This window comes from Epinephelus fuscoguttatus, linkage group LG5 (genome assembly GCF_011397635.1).
Source record: "Epinephelus fuscoguttatus linkage group LG5, E.fuscoguttatus.final_Chr_v1".
Taxonomy (NCBI): Eukaryota; Metazoa; Chordata; class Actinopteri; order Perciformes; family Serranidae; genus Epinephelus; species Epinephelus fuscoguttatus.
In genome coordinates, this window is record NC_064756.1 from 34,121,863 (window position 1) to 34,140,565 (window position 18,703).

At 38.4% G+C, this 18,703-nt stretch overlaps 2 protein-coding genes across 2 annotated transcripts; one reads left to right on the forward strand and one right to left on the reverse strand.

The window, feature by feature from the left end:
* Positions 1 to 42: 42 nt before the first annotated feature.
* ddx6 (DEAD (Asp-Glu-Ala-Asp) box helicase 6) lies at positions 43 to 14,111 on the reverse strand. The gene is made up of 14 exons (XM_049575837.1): positions 13,991 to 14,111; positions 12,611 to 13,204; positions 12,423 to 12,486; positions 11,651 to 11,755; positions 10,638 to 10,767; positions 9,980 to 10,126; positions 8,918 to 9,012; positions 8,641 to 8,763; positions 8,388 to 8,516; positions 8,035 to 8,151; positions 7,473 to 7,536; positions 5,470 to 5,571; positions 5,143 to 5,322; positions 43 to 3,259 (listed from the first exon to the last, which is right to left on the reverse strand). The coding sequence occupies exons 2-13, from the start codon at positions 12,805 to 12,807 to the stop codon at positions 5,147 to 5,149; spliced, it is 1,449 nt and encodes a 482-aa protein (XP_049431794.1). The 5' UTR covers positions 12,808 to 13,204; positions 13,991 to 14,111; the 3' UTR covers positions 43 to 3,259; positions 5,143 to 5,146.
* Positions 14,112 to 15,103: 992 nt separating this feature from the next.
* LOC125888670 (C-X-C chemokine receptor type 5) lies at positions 15,104 to 18,693 on the forward strand. The gene is made up of 3 exons (XM_049576170.1): positions 15,104 to 15,271; positions 15,562 to 15,738; positions 17,332 to 18,693. Exons 2-3 carry the CDS (start codon positions 15,706 to 15,708, stop codon positions 18,400 to 18,402), a joined length of 1,104 nt encoding a protein of 367 aa, XP_049432127.1. The 5' UTR covers positions 15,104 to 15,271; positions 15,562 to 15,705; the 3' UTR covers positions 18,403 to 18,693.
* The last annotated feature ends 10 nt before the right edge of the window (positions 18,694 to 18,703 follow it).

Consider the following 18,703-nt stretch of genomic DNA (forward strand, 5'->3'; position numbering starts at 1 on the left):
CTCTGCAGTGGCTGCCAATGAAAACAAAAACTTCAGACACAATAAATTTCAGTGAGCTTTATTCTCAACAAAACTTTCAATTGTATCCAGTAATATTCAGGACATCTTTTTTTTTTTTAACTTAAGTCCATTGTAAAATTAGCTTCACTGAAAAAATGAGCCAATTAAATAACAACCAATTTTCCATCAAAATAATAAAAAAAAAATGAACTTAGGCTTTAAAGTCTTCACTTAAATTTGGACTTTATAAATAAGGTTTACTCCACTTGAACATTCCATTTGGGAAAAAAAAAAAAAAAAAAAATCCAAATCTAAGGGCATCATTTTGAAACGTTTTTATACCCATTACCATAACTTTGGATCTTTAGATCTTATCCTGTTTCTGTAAAGCCCAAAAGCTTCTCTCTGTTTCATTTTACAGATGCATCAGTTTTGAAAGAAACGCTAATGGACTCCTTTTCTCATCCTCCTTGATAGATAAGTGATAAGACGGCCAAATTGTACACAAAAGCTGTGTTATCTTAAATGTGCTGGAACTATCAAGAGAAGATTAACATGTGCATCTGGGCAGCGAAAGCGCTAATTTAAACCTCCCCACAAGTTTAAAAAAAAAAAAAAGGCCTTAAAGAATGAGACAATTTAGTTACACATACTATCCAATTTAGTCACCCAATCTGGGGCAAGATGCTCTTGTCTCAGTCTTTAAGGTTCTCAAAATGGCAGCCACTGACAGTAAAGCAGCATTCCATCAAAAGGTAGCAATACACTAAAATTTGAGGGATCGTCAATTTTAGACATGAAAGCATTTGCTGTGGTGATTACTGCCAGTGGACTGACAAGAGACAGGCAGCTGCCAAGTGCCTGAACAATTAGATCCCCATTCATTCAACCAATGCTTAATTTGAATATTTTTAACAAATACAGCCCTCCCACCCAAACCATAAGCCAAAACAGCCAAATTACACGTGCAAGGATTCAGTGGACAACAATAGAGCTGAGTGAACAGGGATCACAGTCCTAACCAATGAGAAATAAAATGGTCATTTTAAACTAATCAACATTGCAACAGGTATATTTTTTAAAAGGAGCTTAAATTAAGTGTGGGATAATACTTCTCATTGATTAGAACAGTTAAGAGAGCATCTCACCATAACAAAAGGGAACCTCATTTGCAGAAAGGTTTCAGCTGAACAAACAGTTGACCCTAATGCAAAATAAGGCTGTGTTGCATAAAAATGCAAAAAACTGATACCAAAACCCAAAATATCAAAGCAATAAAGGGCAGAGAAAAAAGCCATAACTCAGCATTCTGAGGTGCCCAAGTTATTTTCTTAAACAAGCAGTCCGACTAATAGTAATGTTATCCTTCATGCCCATTCCCCCCTCCGTGCCAATTTTTTATTATTATTTTTTCAATGTTCTGCATCACACTTCCTTTCCATGTGGGCATCATGGGTGTACAAAAAGCAGTGCAGTCACTGTTATTGCCTGAACCCATCTCTCTGTGCGTTAAGTGCAGCCCAACCTGCTCAGGTTGTTTTTAGTGAGGCAGCTTTTGTTAGCTGGTTTTTAGTAAAGCCAGCTAACTTGCAATGCACAGAGAATGAATTCCTGCTACATGTTAGGTCAGATAGATCATTTTGATGCATTTGGCCAGCATTCTTTGAAAAGGGGGAAAATAAATCCACAGCTTCCTCCTCAAGATTTGTGAAGCAATGCAGCTGGGCTTAAAGAGCACACAGATCAACGTAACAGCTAAACCTTCCCCATAACACAAATTCTCTGCCAATTCAGCTGCACTGCAGCAAGTAGTACTACTATGATTATTTTCTCTTCCAATAACAACACACACTATAACTGGAGATCTTAGAGTGTGCCTCAAGAGTCAGTTTCACAAGTTAAGGCTGGTGACAACAAAGAATTCATTACTCAAATGCACAAGCTTAACAAAGCCATCTGTCTAGACTGAACACTTGTTAACACTGGTAGCAGGAGAATAAGGGCAACAATTTAAACAATCTCTGTTTAAGTGCAGCTTTGAAAAATTGCATTTGCCATCAAATTTGGAGGGGTTAAAAGATAATCAGTGATGAACTCTGCCTCCAAAAACATATCATGCACAAAGGGATGTTTTGGGTTCTAATAAATTCTGCAATTTCTAAAATTATAAATAAATTCACAGGCCAATATTGCAGAACAAACAAACTGGCAGTTAAGGACACAGTCTCCAGTGCTAACAAGAGAGATGGGAGGAAAAAGCTTTTCAGTTTGTCGGCCAGCCTTTTGAACTTGTTTAAAACAATCTTAAAATGAAGTTATATACATAAGGTGTAAGATGCACCACACATGTCGGCTGCACATCTCGTAGACTGAAGTATGGCCATCCATTGGAAGGTGAAGCACAGGACAAAAAAAAAAGGAAAAACAAAAAGCGTTCCCTACAATTAAACTCCACCAAAACAGGAATCCTCATGACTCATGGTTTTGAGAGGCTGCTTATTCATTTTTAGTGTTCTGATGCTGAAGACAGAGGAAAGGGTCTGGGTCTTTTTGAAGCACAAGCTCCTTCACAAGCAACTGGACAGTCTGGCTGTCTCTTGGAAAAAAATCCAGCATCTCTGTCCATGGAACATCCAAGTTTGTCCTCATTTATCAGCCAGACTCAAGTGCAGCCAAGCCAGCAAAAGATATTTCAGACCAGCCTCCGTCCTTATTATCTCCTTTCCTTGCAAACGGATGAGCCAACCAAAAATGAATTCACCTATGTGGTTGGACATTAAATTAGTGTAACAAATTTTCAATTAGGTGAACATGAGTGTGTGGTATGAAGTGAGCAAGATGACGGATGATGGAGGGTTATTACTTTAGAACGAGTTGAACTGCTTGTTAAGGCACTTGATACAAATTGGTTAAAACTTCTAAAATAACACGTGGAGAATGGAGGGTGTCATTTAGCGGTCTGTTGGTGCTGGCTTTGTGTCATTGTGGATATGAATCTTCAATGTGCATTGATACATTTTCGACTTGGTCCCGTGCTTTCCTCCTGGTGCTTATGTCTTCAGGGTGTGGTGGTGCAGCACAGAGCCCTATTAAAAGGCAAATGAGTTCTTCCGAAACGCGTCCATCAAAATACACATTCCTTATGGTGGCATCCAAAAAAGGAAGACAGACACTGTACATTAAAAAAAAAACAAAAAAAAACTCCAAGACAGATGGGGGATGAAAAAAAGATACAAAGGGGAATGGAGGATGGACTGATCTGTCGAGAGAGAAGAGTGACATTAAGTTAGTTACTTGAACGAAGCTTGGTATTTTTTTAATTTTTATTTATTTATTTATTTTTTATTTATTTATTTTTTTTTTTACACATCAGTACCCTCTAACTGCATTCAATTGCTAAGGGTCGTGTGTTCCCTCACAGATTACTTGTAGCACACAATCAGTCTAATTATACCCCATTTAGTTTCCACAACTCGAGCAGCCACATTCAAGGTTAACTCTCATTCATATCTTAATAACTTAAGCTTACACAGTAAATAAGTTTTGAGTTCAGTATTTGGATCTAAAAGACCTTGAAAAATAAGGTGCGACAAATTCCGTGGGCTACACTTGTTTTTTCAATGTATCACATACATAATTTAACCAAGTAGCTGATCAGTCCTGGTATCAGCTGACACCCAATATTAAAGTGACTCAGATCAGGGCCAAAAAAACTTGATGACATCCCAGATTTTCTTTTGACTTTTACAAAAGAAAACTCTTGAAAATGACAAAGAATATCCCCTCTGCACCTGGTAGCCATTGAGTGTCTGAATCAAGGACACTTCAGGTCAGACACCTTGTTACATGGGATTTTAACAATCTTTCAAGTTAAAAACTGCAACCTTGTCACAGCACAGTGACAACCGCATTAGAAGGACAGTTTTAGAGTGACTGGAGGTATTGCTCATTTTGCTTCATCTTTTGTCATGTTTAAAAAAGGTAAAAGACCTTTCTCATTGGGAACATTTATACTTGGCACGGCAAGAAACGCACCATCTAGGTGATGACAGTAATAATGACTAATTTACCTTTGGTTGTGCCAGTGAGTTATACCAATAACCCAGCGTGCCCAACATAGCACAGCACTGGCAAAGGACAATGTAATGTCTGCCATTAATATGTCTAATTATAAAATCTCTTTTATCCATGCAGTTTTGTGTTAAAATGGTTGCACTGGCATAGGGTTGTGCCGATTGGCGATCCAATCGCCCATCAGCGATAGAAGGGTTGTTTCACGATGTCTTTTTTTAAATGACGATGCAATCGCGAGGTGTGGGGGGGAGACAGCGCGTGTGTGGTGCATGCTGACGAGATCGAGGCTGAACGAGGCTGAGTGAGAGGAGACAGAGGGAGGCTGCTTAGTGAGAGAGCGGAGGGTGGGGGGGGGGGGTCAACGCCTCCCCCGCTCAACACAAGCACACTCGGACGTACTTTAAGCGGAGCGGACTCCGCGAGAAATGTCCGCAGTCATTCGGGCTTTCATAGTCGAGCGCACTTCCGCGTTGTAGTTTCCTGTAAAAATGTCCGTGAAAAATCCCCGCAATGTGAAAAATACATGCCAAGCAGTCACTGGTGCGCGGAGTGGAGTCCATGCGGTCGTAAAATCTGAGCTTTGCGCGTACAGGGCTTGCGGACGTCTGCTTTGAGTCCGCACGGACCTCCGCGGAATCTGCCTGAGTATGTTCAGGCCTTAACGCGCATGTCACGGAGTGGTGAACAAACCAAACAACACAATGTCAGGAGAAATTGAAAAGATATGCCGTCTACGTAAAGTCAACTTGCTAATTAAGGAGCCATTACATGTTCAAGAGTTTTATAAAGCTGCTCAAACGCCAAAGAGAGTGAACAAGTGAACATTTCAGCAGCGACGCGTAATGACCCCCCCGCGGGCGATGACATCGTTCATCTGTGATTTCACTAGATGGCGATAGGACGATAGGATATGGACAAGATCGCCCAACTCTACACTGGCATTTAAAAAAAAAAAAAAAAAAAAAGGACAGAAAATGGGAACACAGAAAAGTAGTTTAATCATCCTGGGACTATCCTGAAAGAGTGAATATATGTATATATATTGGCCGTCAATGTCCATGTACTCACTGGCTCATGGCTTGACTTCTTCGCCACTCTCACTGTGGTACTCTGCCACATATAGGCTCTTGTCAATGATGCCAGGGATGGGCTTGATCTCTGTTCCAAGCTGCTCCTCAATCCCTTTCAGGTTGAAGCGATCATCATACGTGATGAGGTTGATGGCGAGACCCAAGTGTCCGAAGCGGCCTAGATATTAAAGATGTGAGGGTTTTAATTATTATTTTATCCCTACCTCTATTGTTTGCCACCTACAATAAATCTTTGTACCAGATAAGATCCTGCACAAAAAAAAAAAAAAAAAAAAAAAAAAAAAATCACAACATGCTCTCTTACCAGATCTACCAATGCGATGTAGGTACGTTTCTCCCAGCTTGGGAAAGTCGAAATTGATCACAACATTCACAGCTTGAATGTCAATTCCTCTTGTGAAGAGGTCTAGAGGGGAAAAAAAGGCAAGAAACCAAATCTCTATCAACACAACATATACATTTGGGGCAAAATATCAAGAGCTATGTGTAAGATTAAGGGGGATTCTGTGGCATCTAGTGGTGAGGACTGCAGATTGCAACCAGATTTAACTTCTCCTATTTAGAATTCCATATGTGTTAAGTGTTCAGGAGGCTTTTACCGGGAGCCGAATTATCTGCAATCTCTTCCTCTCTAAAATAAATGGACCAGATGCTGTTCAGCTCATCGAAGATGGACCAGTAGCCCAGCACCTACTAATGTGTGCTCACCATTTTTCTCTAGTAAATAAATGTGTGCTCATCTTTTTTCTGATCCATACATTTAGGATATTTTCTACAAGAGCTGAAATATCCTCATAGGCCTCTTCCTCTCTGTTTGATGTTCTAAAAAAAAACAAAAAAAAAAAAACAAAACTGTTTTTCCAACGCTGCTGGTCTTGGAGGGCCTGCTAACTATGGCGGTTGGCACGAAAACACAAATGGCCCTATTAGGAGCCAGTGTTTGGTTAGGTCATTCTGGGCTGCTGTAGAGACATGGTGATGCAACGTGGAAATCTCCATAAAGGAGGACCTGCTCCCTATGTATCAAAAACACAACAATACTTATTTTAAAAATGATTATACACTGATGACAAACTCATTATATTTCATTTCTGCAAATATATCCCTCTAAATCCTACACACCAGACCTTACAGTAATGTAGAATAATTATTAAAAAAGACAAGCAGTAGTTAATTTCAACCCATATGAGTCACTACAAACTGAATATAAGATGGAAACAATACAGAGTTCTGTTTCGAAAACAAAAACATTGACACATCCGTGGAACAAGTTCAGTCTACCAAACAAGGCACCACGAAAGTTTGTGTGCATGTGTCATCCCACTTCCGTAGAGGACCAGTCTCACTTTTGTTTCACTTTCTTTTGGCTTACACAGCTCTATCATTGTAGCAAAACCTTTCCATTACCAAAACCAAGGCCAAAAGCACACTCTGAACAAAGCTGTTTGATGTGTTCCCACAGGCAACATGAGCTTACTATGGTCGAACTGTGGCACCCCATTTGGCTTTAATCCATGTGCACAGGCTGGCTAGCTAAACCTATCAAAATGTTTCCACTGTTCCATGATCAGGTGGGTGATTCCAGTTAAAGGATTTGTGGCAACCAGATCTTGTTGAGATCTCGATGCAGCTTGAAGTGCATTGCCATCCTATCTATATGTACTTTGTCTTTTGGTCATTTTTTCTGTGTGCAAAACCTTTAAAAAATATATTTTTTGCAAGCAGGAGCAGCCAAATGTCTGTCAGTTAAAAAGATTTACCTACTAAGCTGAGTGATGCAACAATGCTCTGTCTTTCTAAAGGCTCTCAAGTTCAAATAAATAATGACTGACTCACATGATATGAGCTGGACTCACTGCTGCGTTAGTGCCATTAGCTCAGCTCATGCTGATATGTCATCACAGAACTTTTAGACAAGAACTGAAATTCCTGCACTTCAAGCACTTACCTTTCAAACTAGACAAAAATTACATCTCTGGTGACTCAGTCACTCAGTCAGGAATCTAGGTCAGCTGTAATCTGATTGGACACACTTTGAAAAGTCAGTGGCAAGCAGGGTTGATAATAAAATCATTTAAACTATAAGCTCAGTGGTGAAGTTTCAAAATCTGAGCAGTGTGCATCACCACTCTGTGGAAAATAATGGTCAAAGTGGGCCCAGCCTGCCTGGTGGTGATGATGTCTAGCCAGTCTCACAATAGCTACCCATTCCAACCAAAGAGCTGTCCATTCTGGTTGGACAAGCTCAAAATATATAATCACAATCTTACGTAAAATACAGCACAGGTACATCCACATGGCACTTACCAGTGCAGACGAGATTCCGGCAGAGGCCATTTCTGAAGTCATGGAACACACGGTTGCGATGCTCCTGGAGGGAAAAAATGTTATAACATGAAAACCTCATAAGTGATGGACTCTGCAGTACAACATTTTTTTTGTTTTGCTGTGAAAAAGCACCACGTTATGTGCATGTAGCCTATTATTATGGAATGTAAAATTTTATACATTGTAAAGTACAAGCTAAGGTGCAAAACTAGGCTCAAATGCCAATACTGTTGATGACAAATAAGGTACAGTTCAAAAGCTGCTGTTCATATTACATGCAGTTTCAGACACTGCACTGCAGACAGTTTCTCACTGGGGAAAGGATAATGGTAGTGGTAGCAACACTCCAGAAATAAAGCATTGGTGTGAACTGTAGCAGCACATCAAGCAGAGGTACATGCATGTCTACATGATGCACCACTTGAATGCACACCAAACGTAACAGCAGCAGCTGTTCTGGCATGCATCCATTGCCACCTGTGTGTATTTTGGTCTTAAGGCTGGTAGAGCTGGTATTTCTGAGGCACTACTTTGAGCTGACCTGTCTCATCTTGGCATGAATGTAGAAACATGAATAACCAAGCTGGGAGATCTTCTTGGCAAGGAGCTCCACTCTCTGAGAGGAGTTGCAGAAGATAATAGACTGGTTGATCTGGAGCTGAAACAACAGAACAGCAACAGCAGTAAATCCTGGTGAAATCGATTTGTTTGAATTGTGAGGTTTCCAGCCATTATCTAATAATAAACATTTCCAGTGTCCAATGCAAAACAAAAGTACAGAAATGAACTCATGAAAATACCCTCTGTTTATGACAGGCATTTGAATAAAAGTCTTTTACAGCTGTTTTGACAACATAGATTCAGAATCATGGATTGCATAAAGGCAACACTTACCCTGGAGAACAAGGTGTTAAGGCAATGAACTTTTTGCCTTTCAGTTACATAAGCGTAATACTGAGTCACACCCTTCAGTGTAAGCTCTTCCATCAGGTTGATCTCATAGGGTTTCTGCAAGTGTGCATTCTACAAAGCAGGTGATAACAGGAGTTATGTTCAAGTTGTGCTAAAGATTATGAAGGCTGATTTTGTTTATCAGCAATAAGAAATGATGAAACAAGTACTTAAATAAAAAATGAGAAATATGCACCATAAACTTCTGCACGCTAAGAGGGAAGGTTGCAGAATAAAGCAGAATCTGCCTCTGTTTGGGCAGGAAGCCCAGCATTTCCTCCATCATAACCACAAAGTCCTGAGACAGGAGTTTGTCAGCCTGTTGAACAAAGGGAGATCGGGGAAAAACACATTGAGAGCTGTCTGAAGCGACTACTTAAATTTTAACCTCACTGGTTTATTTACAAAAAAAGTATGGGTTATATAATGGTATAATGGGTTATACAGAATAAAAAATGAACTATTTAACTCACTTCATCCAGAACGATCATCTGCACTTGATTGACTTTGGCCACTCCTTTCTTGATGAGGTCTAAAATTCTCCCAGGAGTGGCAATAATTACATGTACTATAAAAAATAAATAAATAAATAAATAAATAAAAATAAATATCGGTAAATTAATTTATACATAAACACATAACAAGAATCGCATTAAGTAATGCAGTTTTATCACATGGCAGAGGATTTAAAAATGTATAGATTTGAGTTTAGCACTATGAATGTAAAGGATCACGTCTCTGTTGTACTGGTAATATTCAGCAACTGGTGACTGCACAGTATAGAAAGCTGTACTTCACTGAAAATCTCCATTTATTTGGCAATATTCACTCAGCCACAGAGCAGATGTTTTGACTGGCTGCCATATTTCAATCATTATCAACCCCTGCTTGCCAATAATACAGCTGTACAACCACCACAGGTATTAGAAAAAACAAACCAAGCCGATGGCATATGTTAGCTATTACGACATATTTCAATTCTTTCCTGATACTCCGTAGTGACAACAAATAATGCGGTCAATAATGAAGGCCTTAAACAAAAAGAAACAAACAACTACCTCACACTGTGGTTTTGTGATGTGGCCAGTGAGTTAAACAGATTGCTTTTTGAGACATTCAGATTGCCAATATTCAAACAAACCGGACAGAGCCCCTTCATCATCTGTGTTAGATACTGACAAGATCAGATGGACTTTCCAGACTTCAAACATAACACATGAGCCAGACTGACATCCATCATCTGGACCTAAATATATATCTGTTGTGTTTAAGATTACTCCTCTGCAAAGTGCAGTGCCAAGACATATAAATTAGAATTCCACTTTAAATGATAATGCCTTCATTTGATGTTTTCATGTTTCTATGAACAGATCAAATAGGGATTTTCATTTGCGTGCACTGAAATATTATTTACACATTCATTGGCATTTGTCAAAAAGGATGATTTAGACTGACAGCTAAGGTACCAGCATGATTATTTTAGTCATTCCAGAGAGATATGAACACAGTTCTTCCAATGAAGACAAAAAGTTTACCCGTTTCGTCAAGTCTCATGATGTCATCACGTAGGTTGGTGCCACCTGTGGTTGCCATTACCTTCACTCCACCCATGTGTTTGCTGACCTGGATACATATTTGGCTTACTTGCAGAGCCAGTTCTCTGGTGGGCACTATGACAACAGCTGAAAAAAAGAGAAACAATCTTGTGATAGAGTACTCAACATTATTAAACCAGCTTAGTCTTAATTTGGAGACATGAACACAGCTTTCCCAAACCATTAAAACAATGAAATCACAACAACTACAGATAGAAACTGCATGGAAGCTTCAAACGCACTGTAACAAAGATACCTTGATTAGTGTTTTTATATAGGTATTACACACAGTTCCAAAAGAAAGTAGTTTTACACACTGTAGATGGTCGATTCATTTTTTAATTACTCCATTTGAATATACATGTAGAGAATATATAGAAAAATAGGTCTGCAACTAACATTTAATTATCAACTGATCTTGAGATACTTGATATACACAAAGATAAGAATAGTATTATGAATATAATATATTGACATTTCAAAAGTTGAAATCTAGGAATTTTGCCTTGAAAATTAAGGATGACTTTGATTAAGATTGGGGTAAGAGTCCACTTTCAACTTCCAAGCATTTGCTATGGCAGAAAATGATCTTACTCACCTTGTATGCAGTCCCTCTTCAGGTCAATGCGTTCAAGTAAGGGAATGAGGTAGGCTCCACTCTTTCCCGTGCCATTCTTGGCTCTGGCCAAGATATCCCTTCCTGACAGTGCAATGGGAATGCTTTCCTCCTGTGCCACAAGCAGTAATAATAGATTCATACACAGTACTGTTTTTGGGGGGCTGGGTACAGTCATTGCATTTTTGGCTCATACCACATTACGTCTACTTGAACAAACTACATTCAAACATTTAATTCAAAGGTTTGGTCACATAAAATAACACGTACTGGACTGATGAAAAGTAAAACAGTAATTTTTAAAGTCCTTTGTCATTGGCCCACTAATACCTCATTCAGGCCAGGTTAAACAAACTTAGGGGGTCTATCTGAATGGGTCAGATGAGGAGAACTAAGGAGACCATCGAATTCATTACAATACATAGTCTGGGAACTGTGAACGTTAAAAAAAAAAAAAACCCTTAATGGCAATCAATCGTTTAGTTTTTGAGATTTCAGTCCGGACCAACGTGGCAACCCAACTGACTGACACTGTCATGCCACCATCATGGCTAAAAATAGTTTAACTTTGAGTCACCTTTTTATTTGTTTCATCAGAATCTAATTTACAATCAAACCTAATTCTAACCCTTTCCAATTTTTAACCACTGAACCCGATACATACAGGATTTTAAAGGAATCCAAATCATTATGATTAACGCTGAACTAGAAGCAGGTAGTACAATTCTTTCATACCAAAACCCAGTATACTATATTTATATAACATTGAAGTCATTTAATGATTGACAATCACAGTGTGACTTCTTATAAATATAATTTAGCAAGGGTATCAAAGTAAAGCTTGGTAAAGTGTCAAAGTCTAGGTACCGTAATGTCTGCCAAAGTTTTTTTCAAACACACCCAAATCTTTAATTATAAAAACATGCACTTCCTTAAGCACCTTCTTGTCCAGCGGCTGAAAGGGATCAAATCTTGACTTGCATGTCTGAATGTACCTGAATTGGAGAGGGCTTTTCCCAGCCCATCTCAAAGATTCCCATGAGCAGCTCCCTCTTTAGGCAGTAATCTTCAAACTCATTGCCTTTAGTTGCAGTCACATCCTGTAATCATAAAATAAAAAAAAAAATAATAATTCGAATTTGGTTGACAAGATGTAAACAGATTATTGGCTTATAAAATAAGTGAAAATGTCTCAGTGCATTACTTTAATTGACCAGCTTTTTCAGTTACACAAATATAAACTTTTTTTTACTTAAATCTGTAAATTGCAGTCATGCAGCAAGTTTCTCTTAGGAGGTCAACTACAAACCATGTTAAGAACAGTTATTGGACCACTGCAACAGTTCCAATGAAGAGGAAAACTTAAATGACTTTAAGTGATTTGAAGACTGTGAGGACAACAGTGGCAAGAAAATGTATGCTTTAATAAACCACATAAATAGTTAAGCACCCAAGATCAGAGTACAGAGATCCAAATGTATGGTGACTGCAAGTTCACGTTGAACATGCATTACATGGCAGTCTTTTTTTTTTACAAAAGTAAAACTTCTTTCAGTCACACTTTGTTTGTGGTAACAGTACGTACAATAAATTCCTTTGTGACAAATGTATAGCCAAGCTTAGCAGGATTTGCTAGCATGACTGCATAACAGTGACATGAATTGCAAATAGACCCATGTAAAGCACAAGTAAAACAGATATCCGTAATTTCAACTTCCAATCTGGATGACTCTCAGCTCAGTAAAAGGAGAACTATCTTGTACCAACCGAAGTTTTCATCCTCATGTCTTTAGGGGGCAATTTCAAACTTTTCTTCCAGTCATCTCCAGGCCTGGGGAGGGTAAAATTCTTGTAAGCAATAAGCATAACACAGAACTGACAGACAGTAATAATTGTGCCAACATGCAGAAAACATGATATCCAAAGTCTTGGATTTCTAGTACTGAATAACTTACTTGATGACAGCATTAGTTGTGGGGGCTGGCTGGGAATTGCCATTGTTGATTGTGCCTTTCATCTGATTAAGTTGTTGTTGTTGAGGGCCTCCTCCACCTCCACCTGGTGCTCCGGCAGGCTTTACTGAGCCTCTGAGCTGCCCATTCTGGTTGGACAAGCCCAAAATAACTGGATTCTCTGTCCTGGCTGTACTCATATTTACTCCGCTTATCTTTTCTGTTACAATAGCAATAAAACTAAAAGATGGAGTGAGTCCACTCTGCTGGGACCACTCAAAACTTAAGATTGTCCTTCCCTCTTGAGACTTTTGTAATTATCCAAATAAAAGTATTTCAAGTATTTTGTCTCAACAATATTGTTCTTTCTGGGACCTCAAGTGTCAAAAACAAATTCCCCTTCTCAATTTTTAGAAGACTTCTAAGGTTAGATTTTATTAGCAAATTAGGGCTTAAAGCAGATGTAATCTGCCATTGTCATATGGAAAACCACACACTAGGAGGGCTTGACTAGCTTTCAGGTATTAGGAGACTGTTTAGCTAGCCAGCTTCTTAGCCTGACTGAGCCGCTGCGTCCTTTCTCAGGTTTCTCCAACCCTGAAACATACGAAACACAGTTATTAGAAACATCATACTTCACAAAAAAAACAATGATGCTGCGTGGCAGAAGAAAATATCCTATATCTTGAGTGTACGGTGACTTATCGAGTTAATATTTAGTTCATCAATAACTGTGACAGTACTGCGCTGGCCTAACGTCAAAAGTTAGCCGACACAGCGGTGGCCCGTCATGTTATTTAGTAAACCCTTGCTAACAATGTGGAAACGGCGCTGATTTACGGAAAGTCAATCACCGAAATACACGATCAGTCCAGTTATTTCAACTTTGCCAAATTACAAGTCTGGCGGATATATATCTAACCACATGACGAACAAGAAGCCTATTCTGTTAAAGCCAACCAACTAGAAGGAAAACAAGCTAACGTTAATGTTACCCTTCAGCTAGCCGACATCCGGCTAACTAGCACATGAAGATTTAGCTTCATGCTAATGTTGTGCTGCTCGGTAAGCAACGTTGACATAATTGAGTCAGGATACTTGTAAACCAGTCCGTATGTTATAGCGCTAGTGCAAATGATACTTGACACCGTTTTCAATTTTAGCTAACAAACAAAACAGGATCTCCACAATCACACAGCTAATATCAGCCAGTTCAGCCGACTCAACTGCCGTGCTAGGTGTGCTAGCAAGCTAACAAACTGGCTATCGATGGCGAAATACCATTTACAGTTAACTCATATCGTAAAAGTCCCCACAAAACACTGGGATATCTGGTAAAGAACTATCCAGAAGAAGAAATAGTTAAGATGTGCATGCATTTACCTTGGATAACTGAAATAACCGGTTCCTTATGCGCTGTTTGTGAGGTGTACTCAATTTTTTAGCTGACTACCAAAGAGTCTTGTCAACCAAGCGTTCAAGATGGCCTCCACTCGTATTTGAACCCGCCCCCATCCAACTAATCAGCTGATTTCATTTCAAATCAAGGATTTACTTTAGGGTGTCGTGTCAAAATTATACTTTTAGACTATTACTAACTCCACTCCACAATCCAGTGTACAATTTGTATATCATCAGTGCCATCGTCTTTCACTCAAATGTACGTAACGTCCATCTATATTATTGGGATTAATGCCACCTTAAATTAAGTAAATAAATAACACAACACACAGTGTTCACCACTGTTGTTACTTACTTTACCCACTCTGACACACTGTGATCACTTGTGTGGAGGGGAATCCTGTAAACTAGATTACCCTAGGTCAAAGCAATGTACTTCCATAGTCAAATTACCAAAGCTATATTGTGTGTACCCTGTTTTTTTTTCTACCAAACTTAAGAGTTAAACCACTGTGAAAACCAAAAGGCAATAGAATGATCTGGTAAACCCACAGGAAACAACCCAGGCTAGCTGAGGTAGACTGTGATTGTATTCGAATGCAAAAGCTTGTAACCATTTTAATTCTATGCTTCGAGCATAGGAATAAAATGGTTGCAAGACACAGGAGGCCTTTCTTGTTTTTAGTCTCCCTGTCATACACCAAATTTTATATTAATGTTTCATAGGCAAATAACTTGGCTGTATTTTAATTTTATTACAGTCAAGTAACCTTCACTTTGCACTATCGCCTATCATACCGTAAGTTTTAGGACATAGCTACATAAAAAATACAATTGTGAAGCTTTACGATTCAACAGCTGAGTAGCCCTGAATTAAGGGGTGGCATGTGGATAATAAAGGGGGTCTTTATTTATTTATTAATTTATTTTCTATAGTTTTATACCGGTGCTGGAATCAATATGTGATATTTACTGAATATCCATATATAGCTGTTTTGAAAACTTTAGTTAATGGGCATATCACTGACAGCAATGTGCTCTGTTTTTCAGAAATGCCAGGTCCATACTCACACATTTAAGAGAGATGCCTAGTACAGCCACGGAGCAGTTTCACTGGAAGAGTTGAGGGTTGAGGATCGGTTCCTCGGTGGCTTTTCCCACCCGAATGTATCCTGCAAACCAGCTACCTACAACAAATTAGACTTTTTGGTTACAAACCCATTTCTCACTGCCCCCCAGAATTTTGCAAGATAGCTTCTTGAGGTAAATTATTAATTACAATCAAAAACAGAACTGATACCAGTGACAAAGCTGGATGGTGTGTATGATTATCCCACATCAACATATTCTTCTTGTCAGAGGATGGCTGGATGTTATAAGATTTATAAGGGTGTGTTGCCAAAAATACCCATCTAAATCTGTGTAGTTCTGTATGATTGACTCTAGCTTGTCAAAGCTACAATGTACTGTGGGGTGTGGTTACTTGGACTTGCATTACTTCTCTCTCATGTGTACTACAGTATAAAAAGCCTGGTATTGAAACCTTTTGTCAGATTTGACTTGCTGTTTCTGCCAAACGCACCGCTAACGAAGACAGCAGTGAAGCAAATGTAGAAGAACCAGCAGTAACAGGAAGTACAAGCACATTTCATTACGGCAGTAAAAGATATACATTCAAGTGACTGAGATTAACCCACATGGCTGTAACAAACACCTTTCAAGCTTTTGAGGTAAGACATAATTGAGAATTGTTGAAGTGAATTGTGAACTGCTATAGATATTTGTAAAGGTCTATAGCAGGTCACAGATTGATTCAAATCTAATTTGAGATGCTGAAATGTTGCCTGTGTGTATGTTTAGTTTGTATTTTTTAGTCTTAAAAGAGTGGGTGTGATAGCAAAAGGCTTGATTTGGTCTGTTGTCAAATATCCTTAAATTTCTAGTAGACACTTTCCAGATGCTACAGCTTACTATTAAGAACAGTACAGCATAACTCTGCATAAATCTTTAACATTTTCTAAGCCTCCACTGCAGCATCTGGCATTTTTCAAGGTAGCAAGCAACATATTGCTGCTCTCTATGATTAAGCTTAAACTATAGGATTTTAAAATTGCCAAAAAGTTGAGAAACATAATTCATGAACTACAGTGGCTTGAATTACTGAACCATAAAAATGCACCTAAACAGATGTGGGTTTGTTACATATTGTGTCCTTCCCGTTGACTCACTAGGGAATTAAGCGAGAGAGAAAAAACACTGTAATTCATCACGTTTGTTGTGAAAAGAGGATCTAATCACAAGCTTCAAATAGCTTCCAGTTCATTTATAATGACACTGGTGTATATGGTAAAAAAAAAAAATATATAATTTTAAACCAATTCAATTCTATCTGTGACTATTTCTGATTTCAAATCAGAGTCGTTCAGCAAAACATATTATCTTCCTGATGATTATTGCTTATAATATGAATCTAAATGTATGTAATTTACAAACTTGATTATTGTAAAGAAGTTACATTCTAACATTAAAAAACTGATATAAGAGCAAGTTATAGTGTAACTGTCACTATGAATTTTAGGCTCAATAATAACATTAAAGGTAACGGCAACAATTATTACATGAATAAATTATAATTACAGTTTATAGTTTTGAAACATAAAGTTTTGTTTCATCAGACAGAATACTTTTTCAAAGAATCATGAATATATTTAAATATAAAAATATGTATTACGGTCTTATTCAAAGACATCGTTATTCTAGAAGTAACATAAAAATACCAGAACACAGCAATCTGTTACTAATAATACATTGGAATGTGATGAAATTTAAGAGGATATATTCAGTATGTGTAATACTATGAATGTTTGTATATAACATTTTACCCATATTTTAATAATATGGACAATATGTAGATAGATAGATAGATAGATAAATAGATAGATAGATAGAGGTTGTGGGGTAAAAAGTCAACAGGATTCATTTACTAGTATACAGCCAAAGTATGATGTTTTGGCATATATACCACAAAATGTTTCCTACTTACTGTGAAGGGGAAGTGAAAAAAGCAGCATATTCGGTGTTTCCTGCCTAATAATTTGACTGAGAAAACCACAAGGAACAAAGCACAAATCAAGGTAGTTCTTTTAAAGCTACGTTAACAGACTATGTTACAACTAATTTTTCATTTCATTATAAAAAACAACTATTAGAATTTAGCCCAAATCAATTGACTATACAATTGTGTATTATTCCACAACACAAACATAATTCTCAAACTGTGATGAAATACTTCATATGAACATTTTCCTCTTTATATTTTACAGCTGGGTGACTCATATGATTTGGGGAACGACACAGACTACAATTACAGCATCACAAATCAAGAAGAAACCTTCTGTGAGGACAATAAGGGGATTGGCCTGCAGATCTTTCATGCCATGTTTCAACCTCTGCTGTACAGCTTGAGCTTCCTGCTGGGTGTGGCAGGGAATGGCCTGATGATAACAGTCCTCCTGAGACGTTGGCGCCTCCTGCGCATCACCGAGATCTACCTGCTGCACCTCGCCCTGGCTGACCTCATGCTCCTTGTCACGTTTCCTTTTTATGTAGTTGAAAATATAAATGGTTGGCTGTTTGGGGAGTTTCTCTGCAAGCTTATTGGCCTGATGCAAAATCTTAACCTCCACTGTGGGTGTTTCCTTCTAGCATGCATTGGGTTTGATCGCTATTTGGCTATTGTTCATGCTATTCCTAGTATGCAAAGTCGACGTCCAAGAACAGTGCACCTGACATGCATGTTATTGTGGCTGGTCTGTTTTGGTTTATCAGTACCCAATGCTGTGTTTCTTTCTGTAAAGGAAGACCCTACGAGCACATCTAGGCTCTCCTGTTTCTATCATCATTTCCGTATCCATGCAAACAACTGGGTTTTGGCCAACAGAGTTTTAGATCATCTGTGCTTTTTCCTACCTCTGGCTGTCATGAGCTATTGTTACACAGCAGTGGTAGTTACTTTGCACAACAGTCAAAAAAGCAAAGCTAAGCAAGGGGCAATTCGATTGGCTGTACTTGTCACTCTCGTTTTTTTCTTCTGTTGGCTGCCTTATAATATCACCTTACTGATAAAAACTGTGAGTGACCAACATAATATAAACTGTGAACTTATGGTCAACCTGCCTCCCGCCCTTGATGTGACGAAGAGCCTGGGGTTCTCACACTGTTGCCTGAACCCTTTCTTGTACGCCTTTGTTGGGGTGCGGTTTCGCAGGGAGCTTATACACTTAATTTGTAAACTGGGCTGCAGCCGAGTTTGCCTACCTTTCATCAGACCTCAAGGTCACAGTCGCCCTTCCATTTCTGATGGAGTAACAACAACCAGCACCATCCTCATCTAATTAACTCTTATACAATGTCAGCTGTAACTAAAATGCTTCCGTTTGGTTCTGCAATATTTCATTTGTAATGATGTTTTAAATTTTATCAGATGTTCTGACAATACAGTACCCATTGCTTCTTTGATTGCATTTAAAAGATGTTTTATTTACCCAGTCAAGAAAAAAATGTTATTGTTGGCCGGAAACTGTTTTTGCTTGTATTTTAGCTTCTGCTACTTGAACTTAATAAAGATTTCATATATTATACAGCAACTGTGTCCCCTTGTCAGTGTTATCAAACAACAATAATTGACAACACAAT